At 37.5% G+C, this 17,399-nt stretch overlaps 1 protein-coding gene across 1 annotated transcript in view; it reads left to right on the forward strand.

Moving 5' to 3' along the window:
- Fbxl17 (F-box and leucine rich repeat protein 17) overlaps positions 1–17,399 on the forward strand; it is a 456,093-nt gene that overhangs the window by 17,952 nt on the left and 420,742 nt on the right. The window contains exon 4 of the mRNA XM_055628378.1: positions 7,398–7,529. Coding sequence (XP_055484353.1) covers positions 7,398–7,529 — 132 coding nt within the window. The remainder of the gene's footprint in view (positions 1–7,397; positions 7,530–17,399) is intronic.

The following is a 17,399-nucleotide window of genomic DNA, read 5'->3' on the forward strand; positions in this document are numbered from 1 at the left end:
TCCAGCCTGCTGGTGAGCCGGTCCAAGACATTCCACATTTCTTCTAAAATGTGTTTTTATTTCTTACTGTGATTACTTTTTAGAATTTATACCTCATGTATTCATCTCTTTTTGCATGTTGCCTGTATTTTTGATGAAAACAGTCAGCATATTAGATATATATGCTCTGACTGACTCCAGTTCTAATAATTTTTAATTCTCTTTTACTGTTTTATATGCCTTGTGGGTATTATATTTTGTTAAGAGATACTTCTGGAAATGAGCCTTCAGGAGAGTGTGGGAAGGACTGTGTAGTAGTGGGAGTCTTCCATTGTTTTTCTGTGATGAGGGCGCTGAGCCCTTTGGGGAGTTTGTCCTGGGAGTGTTAACAGCCACTCACATTTCTGTTTTCTCTTGTGCATTAGGTGGCATAGGTTAAGCACAGGAAGCTGGAGTAAACTAAATCCCAAGGAAAGGAGCTTTGCAGGGTGGTGGGGTGGAGGTGCTTAGGCTCTGACAAAACTCTAGCATGCTGGGCTCTGGTGAATAGTTTCTTCTGATGACAAGCTGGGCCTGGTGCAATGGCGCATGCCTGTAATCCCAATACTCAGGGAGACAGAGGCAGGCAGATCTCTGAGTTTGAGGTCAACCTGGTCTGCAAAGTCTAGGACAGCCATGGCTACACAGAGAAACCCTGTCTCGAATTAACAACAACAACAACATCAACAACAACAACGACAACAAAAAAACAGAATGTATGTAGCTGGCATATGGCACATAGCTTTAATCCCAGCACTTAGATCTCTGTGATTTCTAGGTCAGTGTGGTTTGCTCTCCTGAGTTGTAGGCCAGCCAGGGTTACATGTTGAGAGCCTGTCTGAACAAAACAAACAAAATGAAACAACCCAGAATTTTCTAGTGTATTTCAAAATACTTTTCCTCTTGTAAATCAGAATCCTGAAGTGATTTTTTTTCTTACATGGTCTGTGAAGACTGGAACTTCTGTTGGTAAAGCTTGTACAGGCCCAAGGGTCTTCTTTATAGCTGCCCTTTCCTGTGGGCTCCATTCTCAGAGTGGCCACCCTGAGCTTCTAGCAATTTGTGTATTTCAACTCGGGTTTTCCTGTTTCCTATGCTTTTTCCAGGAAGTTTCAGTTCCAGTGAAATACGATTATCTAGCAATTTTCCCTGTGTCCACGAAGAATGCTGACTTTCCAGTTTGCTTGGGTTTTTATGCTCTGAGGATCCAGGAGACTAGAAAGCAGAAATTGTTTCATTAATGGGTATAGTGACTCCTGGTTAATCAACTTTTCCTCTTGTACTCTTAGTTTTATGTCATTATGGTGGATCTGTGGAAAGCCCACAGTGTTTCCCAGATCTTTTTACTGGATGGTCTACATGAAGCTCTATTTAGGGGTTGTTCTGGTTAACTTATGTCAACTTGGCACAAGCTGTAGTCATCTGAGAGGAAGAAACCTCATTTGAGAAAATGCCTCCAGAGACTGGACTCCTAAGTATGTAAGTCTATATAACATTTTCTCGGTTAGTGATCAGTTGGGGTGGGGGGAGCCCCTTGTGAGTGGGGACACCCCTGGGCTGGTGGTCCTGGATTCTATAAGAAGCCAGGTTGAATAAGCCATGGGGAGCAAGCCAGTAAGAAGTACCCCTCCATGGCCTCTGCATCAGTTCCTGCCACCAGGTTCCTGTCCTATTTGAGTGATGGATGGTTGGAAGCATAAGCCAGAGAAACCCTTTCCTTTCCAAGGTCATGGTGTTCCTTTACCTCAATAACAGTGACCAAGACAAAGACATGTCTTATTTTCAAGGTACTGATTTCTTGTGTGTGTGTGAGTCTCAGCTAGTTGGTAGCCATCTGATTGAGATCTATCCCCTTGGCAAGGTCACAGCTCCAGTGTCTTTAGCTTTCTCTTCCCTGATAGAGAATCCCATGCTTACAAGACTTGTATTCCATATCTGTGGTTTGAGACTCGGGGCAAACTTATAGGTAAATGTACAAGTCTTGCTTGATGCTCTTTGAATGTTTTTCTGTGGGTAGGAATAGATATTTACAACACGGAGAGATTTGAAGGACAACAGCAAAACTTACTGATTTGATACAGCCTGGGGATTCTAGGACTTGGGATATTTATGGATAAAATAATGATAATTAGTCTAGTCAGGATTTATCTGCTTTGTGGGGGATGTTGTCCAACGTAGTGACAGTAACTGACACGATACTAACTGCTGTTTACTACTTTGGTAGTGAGTCCTTACAGCTTGCTTCCTGACAGACTTTTTTTTCTAATAACTAGCTTGAACTGACATAATGAACGTATCTGTTTTAAGTGTCCATTTGGTCCGTTTCCTTGCCATGATATCATTTCCTTGTATTTAAAAGGATCAAAATCACTTGTAAGTACTAGTATTCTATGCAATCAACCTAAATCTCTTGTCTTAGCCTCAAGTTTCACCAATTTGTCATCACACAGTGATGTTTAAGACCCCATCAAAGCCGCAGTCACTCCTTACATTCAGGTTATTTTACTTGTCAGTGTTTTTTTTTTTTTTTTTTTTTTTTTTTTTTTTTTTTTTTTTTTTTTTAATGCAGTAATTGTTGAGGTTGCAGGCACATCTGTCCTTTGTTGCCCAGAATCTAAATAGATTAAGAATAAAATAAAGAAACAGTGCTAGAATAGCATACACTAAAATTATTTTTCTGAAAGTTTTAAGTAGAGGATATTGCTTTTACCAGAGCCAAATGGGCTTGTTAACATGACTCTAAGCTTTAACTATGTGACTTAGTCATAGCTGGATAACATAGGCCTGCAAAGTAGTCCTAGTAGGAGGAGTCAAGCCTGCTTGTTTCTTGGGAGCAGTTTGTTCCTAAGGGAAAGGAGTTGTAGAGATGAAATGAACATGTCTCCTTTATCAGAAAGGGAGTGATCAGTGTACCCACTAGGAAGGAGAATGCTTGGCCTTTTTTCAGAAGGAGAAAGCATTTTCTCTACCTTGCTCTTTTGCTTTTCATAGTTAATCCATTTCAGCTAGACAGCTGCTTCCTTTCCCTAGAGGAGAGAATTTAACCCTATTGCTCTTCATTCTCCTGTGACTGACTTCTGTTGTGCCTTTTGAGTAGTATTTAGTCACATGCTATGATCATGTGCTACATTCTCTCAAATGTTTTCCTTTGATGAGAATTGGTGCCTTTCTACCTTCCTTAGCTAGTTTTTATATTCAGCACTAGCGTTGCATGAGTGGAGTTGCAACTAAGTAGAGTTGCCACCTGAAACTTAGCTAGGATACTCTGAAGACTTTAACCTGGTCTTCTTATATATAAGGGCTGTTGCATTACTATGTCATTTTAATATGACTTCAGCATAATCCATTAGTTCTTTTCATCTTGATGTTAGATTAGATTTTCTATTACCTAGTTTTTCTGTCTTCTTGCTTTGATAGTCTCATGTTTTGTAGAGTATGTGCTTTAAATGCATCTTTATTAAAAGTACATGGGAAATAATTTTCTTTTTTAAGAACTTAAGTATCTGGAAAACCACCACCACCACCACCACCACTCCAAACCTCTAATTCTACCCTCAGGCTTACTTAAAATCTCGAGTGCAGATTTCTCTTCTAGAAATACAGCCATTTGGGTTCTGTAGTATTGCTTTTGTTTTCCTTTTAACATTGTTAAGAAGTTTGAAGCAATCTTAACCCATTCCTTTGTATGAATATACGTTTTATTGGAAGCCTGGAGAATCTTCTTTATAGCTAGAATTGTGAAACTGTATGATGACTTATGGTGATAAGTCTGTTTTGGTCATTTGTGCTAGACACATGGTTGAACCCTTTCAGTTTGGAACATTTAATATCTTTTTAAAAGTTTCCCCAGTGCTACAAATATGAACTTTCATACAATCTCAGATTTATCAGCAAAGTGCCTGTGTTCTTAGTGCCAGAATCCAAACTCTGTGCTCTACTCCCAAGTACCAAAACTTGGGACTTATTCTAGCCAGAGAACACCAGTCTTTTGCCGTTGTAGACCAAGAGCATGGGCCATGTGGAAAGAAATGGGGAGGTTGTGTGAGGGTTAAAGTAATATTAGAAGACTTTGAATAATGCTATTTTTATCATCTTTCAGACACATGTGATCCAATTCAGAGTTCTAGATATTGTTTTGATTCGGCTTTCTTATGCATAAGTTCTATGCATATACCTCTTCTTTTGATGAATTAAATGGGATTTGAAGCTGATATTAATATTAATGGGTATTTGCAATGACGGTAATGTCTCAAATCATGTTTAGATTATGTTATGTACAAAATCCCCAGCTTAGCTCCTGTGCTGTACTGGGCTACCTAGTTACCATGATGTTTTGCTTATATTGTGAAGGGAAGACTAGAGCACAGGTAGATGATGATATAAAAATGAATTCATGTTCTTCATTTCCTTGTCTCCTCTTCTGGTTTCCTCTTCTATGCATGGACTTAGTTTTGAAATCTGGAATTAACTGTGACAGAGAAGCATGCAAAGCAGTATTCATGGCTTGAAGTGTTTGTACACTTAAAAAAGGCTCTTCAGGGGTGTGGTTGAGTGATAGAGTGCTGCTGTCATACACACACAGCCTTTGCTAAATCTTCAGCACTGGAAGAAATGTCTTAGCTCTGCACGCACAACTTTGATTAGTATTTTATTCATTCAGAGACACTTAAGGACACGTAAGGACAAGGACTGAAATCACATATCATCTCCATAGACTCAGAAAAGCATTTGACTGTTTACCTTGCCTTCATGACATAAGTCCTAGAGAAAGTAGCGACAGTAGGAACATAGCATAAAACAATAAAGGCTACAGCCAACAAGCCTATAGCCAACATTATACCAAATGGGAAAAACAGTGTTTCTTATAAAACCTGTAATGAGAAGGATGTCTACTCACCGTAATATATAAAACATAAAATGGACAAAAACAGGAGAGAAAAAAGTACAGCTTATCTTTATTCATGTACAGCATGATTCTATGCTTAGAGGACCCTATAGACTCTACCAGAAAACTCTTAGATCTGATATACATTTTCAATAAAGTTACAGAATACAAAATCAATGTACAAAAGTTAGTAGAAACAAACTTTTTAAGAAAGAAATTAAGAAAAGCTTTTTTTAAAAAACATGCAGGACTAAACCTAACCAAGGAAGTGAAAGACTTTTACAAAGAAAACTTGAAGACACTGAAAAAAGAAATCAGAGAATATACCAGACAATGGCAGGACCTTCCTGGATTAGCAATATTCATGTTATGAAAATGTCTGTATTATCAAAATTAATACACAGATTTAATACAATCCCCATCAAAATTTCAATGACTTTTTTTTTAACTGAAGAAGAAAACACAATCCAAAAGTTCATAAGGAAAAACATAAAACCAATAGTAGCCAGAGAATTCCTAAGGAGAAAGAACATAGTTGGAGGTATTCTAATATTTGACCTCAAAATTCTACTACCCACCTGTTGTGTCAAGATTGCAAAATACTTTTCAGAAAAATGAGGACCAATGAAGAGAGGACCCTGAAAAAAACCCACACAGCTCTGACCACCTAATGTTGACAAATTGTCAAACACATACAATGTGTGTATGAGGGGTATGCAAGAGAAGAATGAAGTTAAAATCCATGTCTTTCACACTGTACGAAAAGTCAAGTCACAGTGCATCAAAAATCTTAACACAAACCCCAAAACTGCCAGAGGAAAACAGGGAACAGTTGAAGATAGAGCAAAGGAGGGGACTTTTTGAATTGGAAATAATCCCAAGAATTAATAAATGGGACTACACAAAATTAAGTGTCAGCAAAATGAACAGGCAGCTTGCAAAAGAGATGAAATCTTTGCCAACTATACTTCAGACAAGAGCTAATATCTAGAATGCATGAGAAATGCAAAAATTGAATACTCCCTCTAAAATGAAAAGAAATGAGCTAATGAGATGACAATTCTCAGATAGCCAATAAATATTTACAGAAGTGTTTAGCATTCCTAGCCATCAGGGAAATGCAAATTAAAATAACATCAAGATTCCATCTCACCCTATCAAAAGCAAATCATGGTGAGGATGTGGGGAAAGAGGAGTGTAAACTAGCAAAACTTTCTCAAAAGTCTATATGAAGGTTTTGCAGGGTAATAACAGGTCTGCTGTAGGCCCTGGCCATCCCACTTCTCAGCACATACTCAGGGCTCTGCATCCTATTACAGAGATACTTGGGCATTCACATTTATTACTACTTTATTCATTATAGCAAGGATGTGACACCAGCCTAGATGTCTATTAGCAAATGAATGGATAATAAAAATACGATACACACAGTGGAACTTTGCTTAGCTGTAAAAAAATAAAATAAAATTTGCAGGAACAATATATGGATCTTTAAATTATTTCTTCAAGCAAATCGACCCAGACGCAGAAAGACAAAGATGCCACATTCTGCACATCTCGTCTTAAATGCGAATCTCAGCTGTTAATACACACACACACACACACACACACACTCAGGGTTGGGGAAGAGGCAGACAGAAATAGGAGAAAGAGACAGAAATAACAAAGAGACAGAGACAGAGGGGGGCTGGCGGGTGCAGAGAAGTATGGGCAAAGATTGAGAAATTTGAAAGGAGATCAAGAGAGAGGGCAGCTCTTCTGAGGAAGAAGGTGAGGATAAGAGGAAACATATGACAGGAAAGCAGAAAGGAGGCAAAGGAAGCTGAAGAGACATGTGGAAGAATGGGAAAAGGAAGTGAGTGGGGAGGAGAATCAACCAAAACAAATTTTGCTTGGAAATACCATAGTTAAGCAGTACTTTGTCTGCTAATTTAATGAATGCATTAATAAAAAGGATACTCAAAGAGATAAACCTCTATACAGTCATTAATCAAAGCTAATTGTCTACATGTTGGTATGTATTTCAGTCTCTTTGTATATGTGCATGATTATATGAATACACGCATATTTTGCTTTAAAATGTGTATACATTTTCATATTTTTACTTTTAGGATATTCCAGGTTTTTTTTGATATTCAGTTTTTAATGGCTATATAATACTGATTTTTATGAGTATGCTGCAATTTATATATTTAGGTTCCCCCATTTACATACACTGTTAAGACTTTAGTAAAGTGTGAACTTAAAGCTGTTAAGTCTATTTATGTTGGTGTTCTGTGATGCAGTTAAAAGAAGTATGTTAAAAAGTAGATGGTTTATAAATTATTGTTCTATGTTATTAGTTGCCCTTATTATTTTATGTCATTTTAAAAGTAATTTACAAATCATTCTTTAACTTTGGTATGGCTTCTTTAAAATGTTACAAAGAAATCTCACTAGAAATATGTTGCTCTCCTTATTTTCTGAGCATTGAACCAAATCTCTTTGTTTACAGCTGGGCTCAAAATGCAGAGAACTGAAAGATATCCATTTTGGCCAGTGTTACAAGATCTCAGATGAAGGCATGACTGTCATAGCTAAGGGCTGCCTGAAGTTACAAAGAATATACATGCAGGAAAACAAATTAGTAAGTACTCATTTCATTCATCCTGTTTACTTTGTTCCTACCCTTTGAATTCTTTGTATTGTGTTGTCTTTTGTTACTGAGTGGCAAATACTCCTCATTGAAAAGCAGAAATCTCCAAACTGTTTATATTGTGGCTCTATAAGTGAATAGATGCTTTTGTATGGTGCTGGGCTTTTACACTTTCTTCATTATTGTATGCTGCTGTGTTTTAAAGAAATCTGAGAGTGAATAATTCAGTAATATTGGAATAGATCAAAGTTGTTAACAAAACCTGTCTGTTGTTGGAGTTTCTGTGGTTCCTCTAGGAATTATGATAATTCTAGTTTGGGGATATTTATTGCCCAGAAATGTATACATTCATAAATAAAGCTTTTTCTTAGAATGATGAAAAGATAGGGTCTAGTGTGTTTGGTCCAATCATCTTGATAATTACAGGTTTTGCATTTTAAGCACATGCATATGTTTCTTACAGTGTATTAATGCAGTACTCAGTTGTTGTTGGGATGTAGTCACATAAGATACATTGGTTTTTATTGTATCCATAAGACTGTGCAGTCATCATGAATATCTAATTATATATTTTTTTTTATTAGCTCAAGCTCTACTCATTAGTTATTGCTCTTCATTTTCCCTTTCTGTAGCACCTGGTAACTGCTAATTTATTTCCTGTTTTTATGAATTAGCCTATTTTCTATGTTTTGTAGTAACATAATCACATAGTATGCATTCTTTTATTTCCTTTTTTTAAAGTTTTATCTGTGCTGTAGCTTGTACTTGAATTTCAGTCTTATTTATGGCTGAAACTCAAAGCCATTTAATTTTAACTGATAGGGATATCATAAATTAATAGAAAATGTTATTACTGAGGAGGAGCTAGTGGGAATTTCCAGTGTTGAAAAGAACAGATTTATAAAACAGACTTGCTTTTAAACTTGCGTCTCAAAATGTAGACATTTTTGTTGCCTTTTTCAATTTGAAAAATTTTTTAATTACACAAATTGAGATTATAATTATAATATTTTTATCCCCCTTTCTCTGTCCAAACCCTCCTATGTACCCTCCTGACTCTCCTTCATATTCGTGGCCTCTATTCACTAATTGTATGCTTGTATGTTTCTAAATACAATTTGTTCTGTTTGTATAGTTATTTGTATGTGTGTTCTCAGGGCTAAGCACTTGGTATTGGATAACCGGCTGGTGTGCTCTTGCCTGGAGAAGACCACCTCTCTCACTCCCAGCTTTCCTCATTTGTCTGTAGTTCTTTGTGTAGGGTGGAGGCCTCATGGTTTTCCCCATCTAGTTAGTTTGGCACATCTATTGGTGTCATCATTGTTCAGCTCATGCTTGGGCAGTCACATTGGGAAGACTTTATGGGTCTGATGTTACTAAGAGGCACAATCTCACAGCAAATTGCTGACCCTCTGTCACTTACAATTGTTCCATGCCCTCTTCTGCAATGTTGCCTAAGCCTTAGGTGAGGGAATGTTTTGTAGATGTAGCAATGGGAACTGGGCTCACAGTTGCCTTTTGATTGGTTGAGGATTTTTTTTTTTTTTTATGGTCTCTCTCTATACTTGCAAAGAGAAGTTTCCTTGATGAGGCGTGAAGATTGCATTTATCTGTGGATGTAAGGGTAAGGGCAAGTATTTATAGATTATTGTTGGGGTTTTTGCTGGTTTAGTAAATTTGCGATTGGAGATTCTTGACCCATAACCATGAATTTCCCTTGCACTGAGTAGTTAGCTAGGTCTCCTGCACCATACATGGTTGGTCTCCCTTTTACTGATGGGGTTTTCCAGTGAGATCTAGGGCCACCACCAAGGTATATGTGACCCGCGGATCATGCCGTGCTGCCATTGATGTGCCATCTAGTGTCATGAATGGGAAGAACTGTTGGCTGCCTCCTTCCTTTGGAGCTTTCTTGGTGCTTTCTGGCACCACAGATGTTAGTCCTCAAGGCGGGCCCAATTGTTTTTAATAAAGTGTGAGCTTCAGTTGTGAAAGGGGTTTTGAAGCATCACCTTGAAAATTATTTAAGAATTGAAGCACTGTGAATTAAAATTAAGTGCTTTTATTACCACAAAATATGCGTTTCCCTTGAAAATACACAGCAAAGGACCCCACAGTTGTCTTTAAAGTTAGTATGCATGTAATCACTTGAGGGTGCAAGAGCTTAGGTTTTCTGGTCTAGATAGACTGACATTTCATTTTTTCACCTGTATTGTGACGCTCAGAAAATTACTGAAGGTCATTAAGACTCATTACACTGTATTTGCTAATGGTGTTATATTGATATTTGTCTTTCAGGTTATACTTGAAGATTAAATGACATAATAAATACTCTGAAATTGCTTAGTGCAGACTCTGACTCATAAGACACACTAGAAGCCTAAGGTAGTTCATATTTTATCATAAATGAATTCCTTAAGCTTCGCTATCCATGGTACACAACATAAACTAAAGGTTATTAATCCTGTCTTAAACAGTTTCTAGTTATGAAAGCACAGAGAAAGAAGTATTTCTGTGGCCACTGTAGGATTTACTAATGGCTTGTCAAAGGCAGTGCTGCTCATGCTGAGAGGTTATGCCTTATTTTCTTACTAGTTTTGTCCATGTTGTGTTACATTGAAAATGTGCCATATACTTAAATCCAAAGGAAATCAGATCTGGATTTGGTTTTTATTTCATGGGGAGATTTAAAGTGTTTTGATAAACCCTAAAGAGAAGCCAACGTAATTCTCATTAACGTTCTTAGAAGAAAATTCAGAACACATTGAGCTCTGTTGGACGATTGAATCCCCGATAACTAACTGCCCACAGGACTTAACATGTTTATGTAATAAAGTGAAATATGTAAGTAGCCAACTGTTTTCATTTTGACCAGTGTATTGGTCATTTGCCAATTTTATTATCTACTAATACAGGAACACGGTGTCAGAAAGGATGCTGGGAGAGTTCGACCTGTGCTTTGACCAGTCAGTATTCTGCTCTCTTAATAAACTGAATCTCCAAGAGACTGTTAGAGCCCCGCATAGTCCGGATCATTGCAGTTAATTGGTTTTATGGCTGCCAGCAGTTGCCTGAGCCTACATCTTTCATGTTATGCCTTGGCCTTTAGGTGGCAGCATTGTCTTGGAATATGGTTCCCTGCTACAGCTTTTCATCCTTGTTGCAGCTAGGAAGATGTAATACTTACACAGTTTCTGGTGATGTGAGGCTTCATTTAAAATTTTGTGTTTTAGGTGGCATTAATGGGATATTTCTTTTCTGTGGCATATGAAATACTGATTACATGAAGAATGTTACAAGTTGAAATTGCCTTTGTATGTGAAGCAGAGACTTGAATATTTTTATTTGTGGTTTCAATTTAAAGTAGAATAAATTTTAGAGTTGGAGAGGGATTTCTGTGTTTATTAGAAGCTTATCATATGGAAAATTATGACAGTGATTTGACATTTAATGTATTATGAGCTATGTCAAAAACTGAGGAATGCTTCATTGTAGACTCTTTAAAAAGAGTGAGTTTTTGTTTTACTCATTTTTGAGTGAGACAAATGTTTGCATGGATGCATTTTGCAATTTTTGTAAACCTCATGTGGACTCTAGAAATAGGTTTGAGGAATTCAAATGTAGTGAGAGTCTATCATATTCCATCTTTCTGGTTTTTTTTTTTTTTTTTTCCTAGTGATTACTTTTCAATCCTTTTTGTGTGGTTTTTGCCACAGAACTATTTTAAAATAATATTTATCTAGAGTATTTTCTTAGTTCATTTCTTCTGCTATAATGCAATATCCATGATTTAATAATTTGTTAAAGCGAGATTAAATTTTTTTTGTTATTATCATTTATTACAATTTATTCAATTTGTATCCCGGCTGTGGCTCCCTCCCTCAACTCCTACCCTCCCTCCCCCTTCTTCCCCAAGGCCTTTCCTTTGTCCACTGATAGGGGAGGTCCTCCTCCCCTTCCATCTGACCCTAGCCTATCAGGTCTCATCAGGACTGGTTGCACTGTCTTCTTCTGTGGACTGGCAAGGCTGCACCCCTAAGGGGAAGGTGATCAGAGAGCCTGCCATTGAGTTGATGCCAGAGATAGTCCCTGTTCCCCTTACTAGAGACCCCACTTGGACACTGAGTCTATGGGCTACATCTGAGCCGGGGTTTTAGGTCTTCTCCATGCATGGTCCTTGGCTGGGTTATCATTTTCTTCAGGGCCTCCAGGGCTCAGTTTTTAAAGCAGAGATGTATCTGGCACATGGTCCTGGAGGTGGGAAGTCTAAGAGGACAGTACACACAGCCTTAGTGCTGTCTTCTCCCATGCAGAGGGTGGAAGGGAGAGAGGATGTGGCAGTGGAGAAGGGAGAAGGACACACAGAGCATCAGTGAGCAGTAAGTCTGTGCCCACCACGCAGAATTGTCAACACGGTTATAGCTCCTCTTGCTTCTTGACGTAATAAAGAAAGCCAATTTAAATCTCTGTAGTTTTGCATTGTTTTCCCTCCCATTGTCTCTTTCCAGAGGCAGCTCTAATAGTGACCTAAATTTTTTTAAAGAAATATTTTAATGTCCACATGGATAAAATGGTGTTTCATTGTCTTCACATGTAATTTATATCTGTTGTCATAAACCTAAGTATCTGATCCCACAATATATTTTCAGTGTGTACTTGGTGGTTAGTTAAATTGTTGAGTTCTAGCCACACAGACTGTGTAATTCTTTTTATCTGCCAGTGATATGTCATGTGTCTCCTGCTTACCCATTCCTAAGTTGAAGGCACTTGTATTGTTGCCATAGGCAGTATTGCATTCAGATCTACATGTAAGTCACTGCTCATGTGAAAGAGCTTCTGTGGGTCTCGTCAGTGGTACCAAGACAAGCTCGGTGTCGTTTATCTAGTAAGTGCTAGGCCACTCTCATTAATTAAAGTGCTTCAGAGCTGTGCTTTTTGCTAATAATGGCTTGCCATTTCTTTTGAGGGCAGAGAATATCTAGTCACCATTTTATCCTTCCATTTTCAAGAGTGGACATAAAACAGATTGAGTAAATATTGGCTTAGTGGCATATGGGTTACTTCTGATTGAACATATCATTAAGATGTATTTCTTTAAATACTTTGGGAATGCACTTTAAAAAAAGGTACATTTAAGCAAGTAAATAATAGGTTTATGGTTGAAAGATGCAGAATAAATAGTTTTTAAATTAAAAAAAAAAAAACCAAGTAATTGTTAAAATTTAGTTGCTTTACCAGTGATGTAATTTTTGTGCTTTTTTTTTTTGCCTAGCCAAGTTGCTCAGTAAAGTTGGGGAGTATTTGGAGGGGCGGCACATGTAGTTCTAACAACATGGAGTATAGAATTCTTGGCAGAATTATGCTAACTTTTATATTCTGTTTATTTTGTTAATATATTTAAAAGATTAATATAATTAAAAGTAAAAATTACTTAACAGATTAACTCCACTCTAAGAACTTTGTATTCCTATGTTTCTGTAAGGGTGTCTTTTATTTACCAGATAACTTGTTGACGTAAATGCATTTATCCTATCACTTTAAATGCATAGGAAAACAAGAATGAATGTGTGTTTCTTTCTACCCCGTGTGCCGGTGTTGTATTGGTGGGCAGCCAGTGATTTGCATAATAGCTAAGTAACTTTTCTTGGTAATGCATTATTTTCTTGCCTTGCAGATTTATTTGCCTAATTATATTTGTTTAGTAATATTTAAATTAGTGTATGAACTCGAGGGACTCGTCAGTTGATGATGGCAAGTTCCTGGATGCTAGCAGAGCCTCAGAGGAATTTAGCTGAGTGTTCGGAACTCTGATAGTGACAACTCAAGGTGGAAATTGCAGTGTGGCTTATTCTTAAAGAGGACACTTCAAATACTATTTTTAAATTCTGTTTCTAAAATAATTTTTGTGTTTTAGATAATAATTTTAGATCACTCCCTTGAGTTTATAATTCTCAGTTAAATAGGTAAATCCTAGTTATTGGAGGTCCTCCACGTGTGTTTCTACATGGTTTCTTACATGTACTTTAAAATTTTTTATGTTCCTAGGATTGCCTATCTTAAGAAATTAGAAAGATGTGAGCAAATCAAATTATCTCTCAGATACAGGAGTGAAAGTGCTGTCTCGGCTTTGTGCCCAAGAGCTGGCACCAGGAGGCAGTGAGTTAAGATAAAGAATCACAGCATTAGGCTTGGCAAATAGAAATGTATAAGGCTGGGTGCCACAGGGACGCTGGGAGTACATTAAGCCTGTCATTTATGGGCACTTGTCTCCCTCAACTACCTTCTAGCTTGCCAGTCAGCAAATGAGACGTATTATGTGGATCTGGGGGGAAGTTTTGGGTAATGTTTTTCTTTATTCACAGTAATGAGGTGCTAAGGTTTGTAGGTTATCTTAGAGTTAATTTGAGTATTATTTTAGTGATTAGGCTTAAAGACAGAAGAATCAGAGCGTTAGCTTCTTCTCTTTTTCTCTCTCTTCTCCCACACCTTTTCTCCTCTCCTTTAAATTTACTTCTCTAAATGTAGTTTGCAAACTGTATTTTAATCTGGTTTACAGATTTATGGTTTACCGATTTTCCCTTGTTTTATTATTATTTAAAACAAGTGCAGCTGTGAACACTCTGTGATACTTGGTCTGAGAGAAGCTGTGCAAGGTCCTGTGTGAACCTGTCTGGGTGGCACCGTTGATCCAGGTAATGCGATTCACCCACTTGTGTCATGCAGGTTGTCCACACTGTTCTTTTTTCTTTTTTGAAATCTTTGCTTTTTAAAATAAAAATTACTTTACTGTAATGAATTTACAAGTGAAATCATTGTGCATCTAGGTTTAGGCAACTGTTCAGAAGAACACTTGCCCAGCCGTAATTTTTATATTAGTGAACTTCTGTACAGTTAGAATAATCATTCTCAAGTTTTGAGGTTTGTAAACTTCCTATCAATTTCATTTTATGGAGTTATCTATCACAAATGTAAGTGTTGTTTTTATTTCCTCAGATAAGGGGATGAGATGAGAACTGTTCCCAAGCCTTTATAGTCCTTTCTGAACTCTTGTTGGTTGGTTCAACTCAGCTGTTCTGGCCTAAACTCCTCTCCAAGCTGACTGATTCAAACTGGCGTCTTTGGGCTTCTGATTGAATTGCTCTGCCTGGCTTCTTACTCTGGCAATATGCTTTAATCTTCTGACTCCTTCTCCTTCTCTGGCTTGGTCCGTCTTCACCTGTGTCTAGCTTGTTTTCTCTACAACCTGTCTCTGAAAAACTGTTGATTTAAAAAAACAAAACAAGACAACAAAACAAAACAACAACAAAAACCTCTTTCTTCCAGTGTTCCTCTGAAGTGGCCTCTCTTTCCTGTCCTGTTCTCATGAGCGCTGGGCTTGCTGACTCATTCTGTCAAGTCTTTCTCTGATTTGTCACTTTGTCTGGCTGCTTCCTTCTATAAACTAACCTCACTTTCATTGTTTAGAATTAAAGGTCTGAACTAGGGGTTTGTTTGTATTCCAACCAGATCATACTGTAATCCAGAGAATGTCTTCTTTCCAGCCAAAACACATAGACCTAGAAGGTTTTTGGATATGATCCCTTGCCAGAGCAGCCATGTTGGTGGATTAAAATTCCTCTACACACAAATAAGGATAAAAGACCACAGCAGAGGTGAAATTAGAAAAACAATTTTTTTATTATTCTTCATATTAACCTTTATGCCTGCATTCTATCCATCATCACCTCATATTACCCTTTTTATTCTTCTTAATATATAGTATATTATGCTATAATTATAGCTGTTTATATACATATACATATTTCATCGGGTAAGATCTGCATATGCCAGAAATGTGTTTATTTTCATTTTTATTTTTGAGATTGGGTCACCTCACTTAATATTATAGTTTATATTTATACTCCTTAATACATATTCTGTTATACCCATAATTAAGCTGTTTACCTCTGTGTACATTTACATTAGAGGCTAAGATGTGCATATACAGGAGAATATAAGATCTTTTTCTTTCTGAGAATAGGTGACCTCATGTAATAGTATACATTATAAGGCCATCCACTTTCTTGAAAATTCCCTGGTTTTCCTTTTTCTTTATAGTTGAATAATATTCCCTTTTATGTATATACCAGATCTTTATTATTCACTCGGCTTTTAGGTTGTTTCCATTTACTGGCTGTAGTGAATGAATCAGCGTGTTCATGAATAAAGATGTGCCTGTTTCTGATAGATGCAAATATTCTCAACAATACAGCTGCAAACCAAATCCAGGAACACGTTAAGATGTCGTATATTATGGGCTTCATCTTGGAGGGGCATGAGTGGGTCAGCATATGTAAACCAATAATTGTAGCACTGCATAAACAAAGTCCCACAAAGCCACCAGCTTGATACTGGAAGGCATCTGACAGAATTTAGCTTGCTTTTGTGATAAAAGTCCTCCAGATGGTAGGAATAGATGAAACAGAACTTAAAATAACAATGGTTGTATATGACAAAGACTGTGTTTCTTTAAAATCAGGAGTGAGACAAGGATGCCTACTCTTCCCTTTTGTTCAGTTTAGTGCTGGAAGTATTATTTCTAACAATTAGATAAGCAAAATAAAAAAGAGGGTAAACATAGGAAAGGAAAAAGCCACACTGTCAGTATTTACAGATGATGTGAACTTGTACTGAAGGAATTTTAATAGAACTCACTGGAAAATTCTTAGATCTAATGAACACTGACATAAATTACATAAAAGTCAATATAAAAATGCAGTAGCCTTCATTTATACCAACATAGTGTTCTTAGAGAAAGAAATTAGAAAAACTGTCTCATTTATAATAGTTTAACAACAACAACAAAAACCAAAGAAGAAACCAACAGCAACACACCTAGGTATACACTCAGCCAAAGAAGAGAAAGGCCTCTGTAATGAAAACTTGACGACACCGAGTGAAGAAAGGAGAGACTGTATGAGAGAATTTAAGGACTTCCCACTGTTCCTAGATTGGCAGAATTAAAAGTGTGAAAATTGCTCTAGTACCAAAATTATTTATGAATTTAGTGTAACACACACGTCTTAGACCGTGTTACTATTTCTGTGATGAAACACCATGACTAAAGCAACCCAGTGGGGAAAGTGTTTGTTTGACTTACACTTCCATATAACAGTTCATCATCATAGAAAGTCAGATCAGGAACTCAAGCAGGGCAGGAACCTGGAGGCAGGAGCTGATGCAGAGGCTGTGGAGGAGTGATGCTTACTGGCGTGTGTGTGTGTTTGTGTGTGTGTTTGTGTGTGTGTGTGTGTGTGTGTATGTGTGTTCTGGCATGTTCAGTGTGCTTTCTTACGTAATCTAGGACCAACAGCCCTACAGTGGACACATCTAGAATGGCCTGGGCCCTCCCACATCAGTTACTAACTAAGAAAATACCGTATTGGCCGGCCTGCAGCTGTCTTCTCAGGCGTTTTCTCAATTGAGGTACCCTTCTCAGGGGACTCTAGCATGCGTCAAGTTGACATAAAACTAGCCACTACAACATGTTAAAGTTCTGCTGTCATATTTCACAGATCTAGAGTAAAAGCTCTAGAAATTACACGGGCTCAAAAATGTCCACACCTAGCCGGAGCAATCGTAAGCGGTAACAACACGTGTACTGTAGGGCTCTGGTGGTGACTACAACCCAGTTGTGGCACAAACAACACAGGTGGACAAGTGAAACAGAACACGTGATGTAGAAATAAACCAACAGAGTTATTGCCACCTAACTTGCCAGAGGAGGCAAAAACACACAGTGGGAAAGATTGTTTATTCAACAAATGGTGCCGGCAAAACTAGATATCTACCTGCAGAGAAATGAAACTGCTCATATCTTTC

This window comes from Psammomys obesus, unplaced genomic scaffold (genome assembly GCF_907164565.1).
Source record: "Psammomys obesus unplaced genomic scaffold, mPsaObe1.curated_primary_1811, whole genome shotgun sequence".
Classification (NCBI taxonomy): Eukaryota; Metazoa; Chordata; class Mammalia; order Rodentia; family Muridae; genus Psammomys; species Psammomys obesus.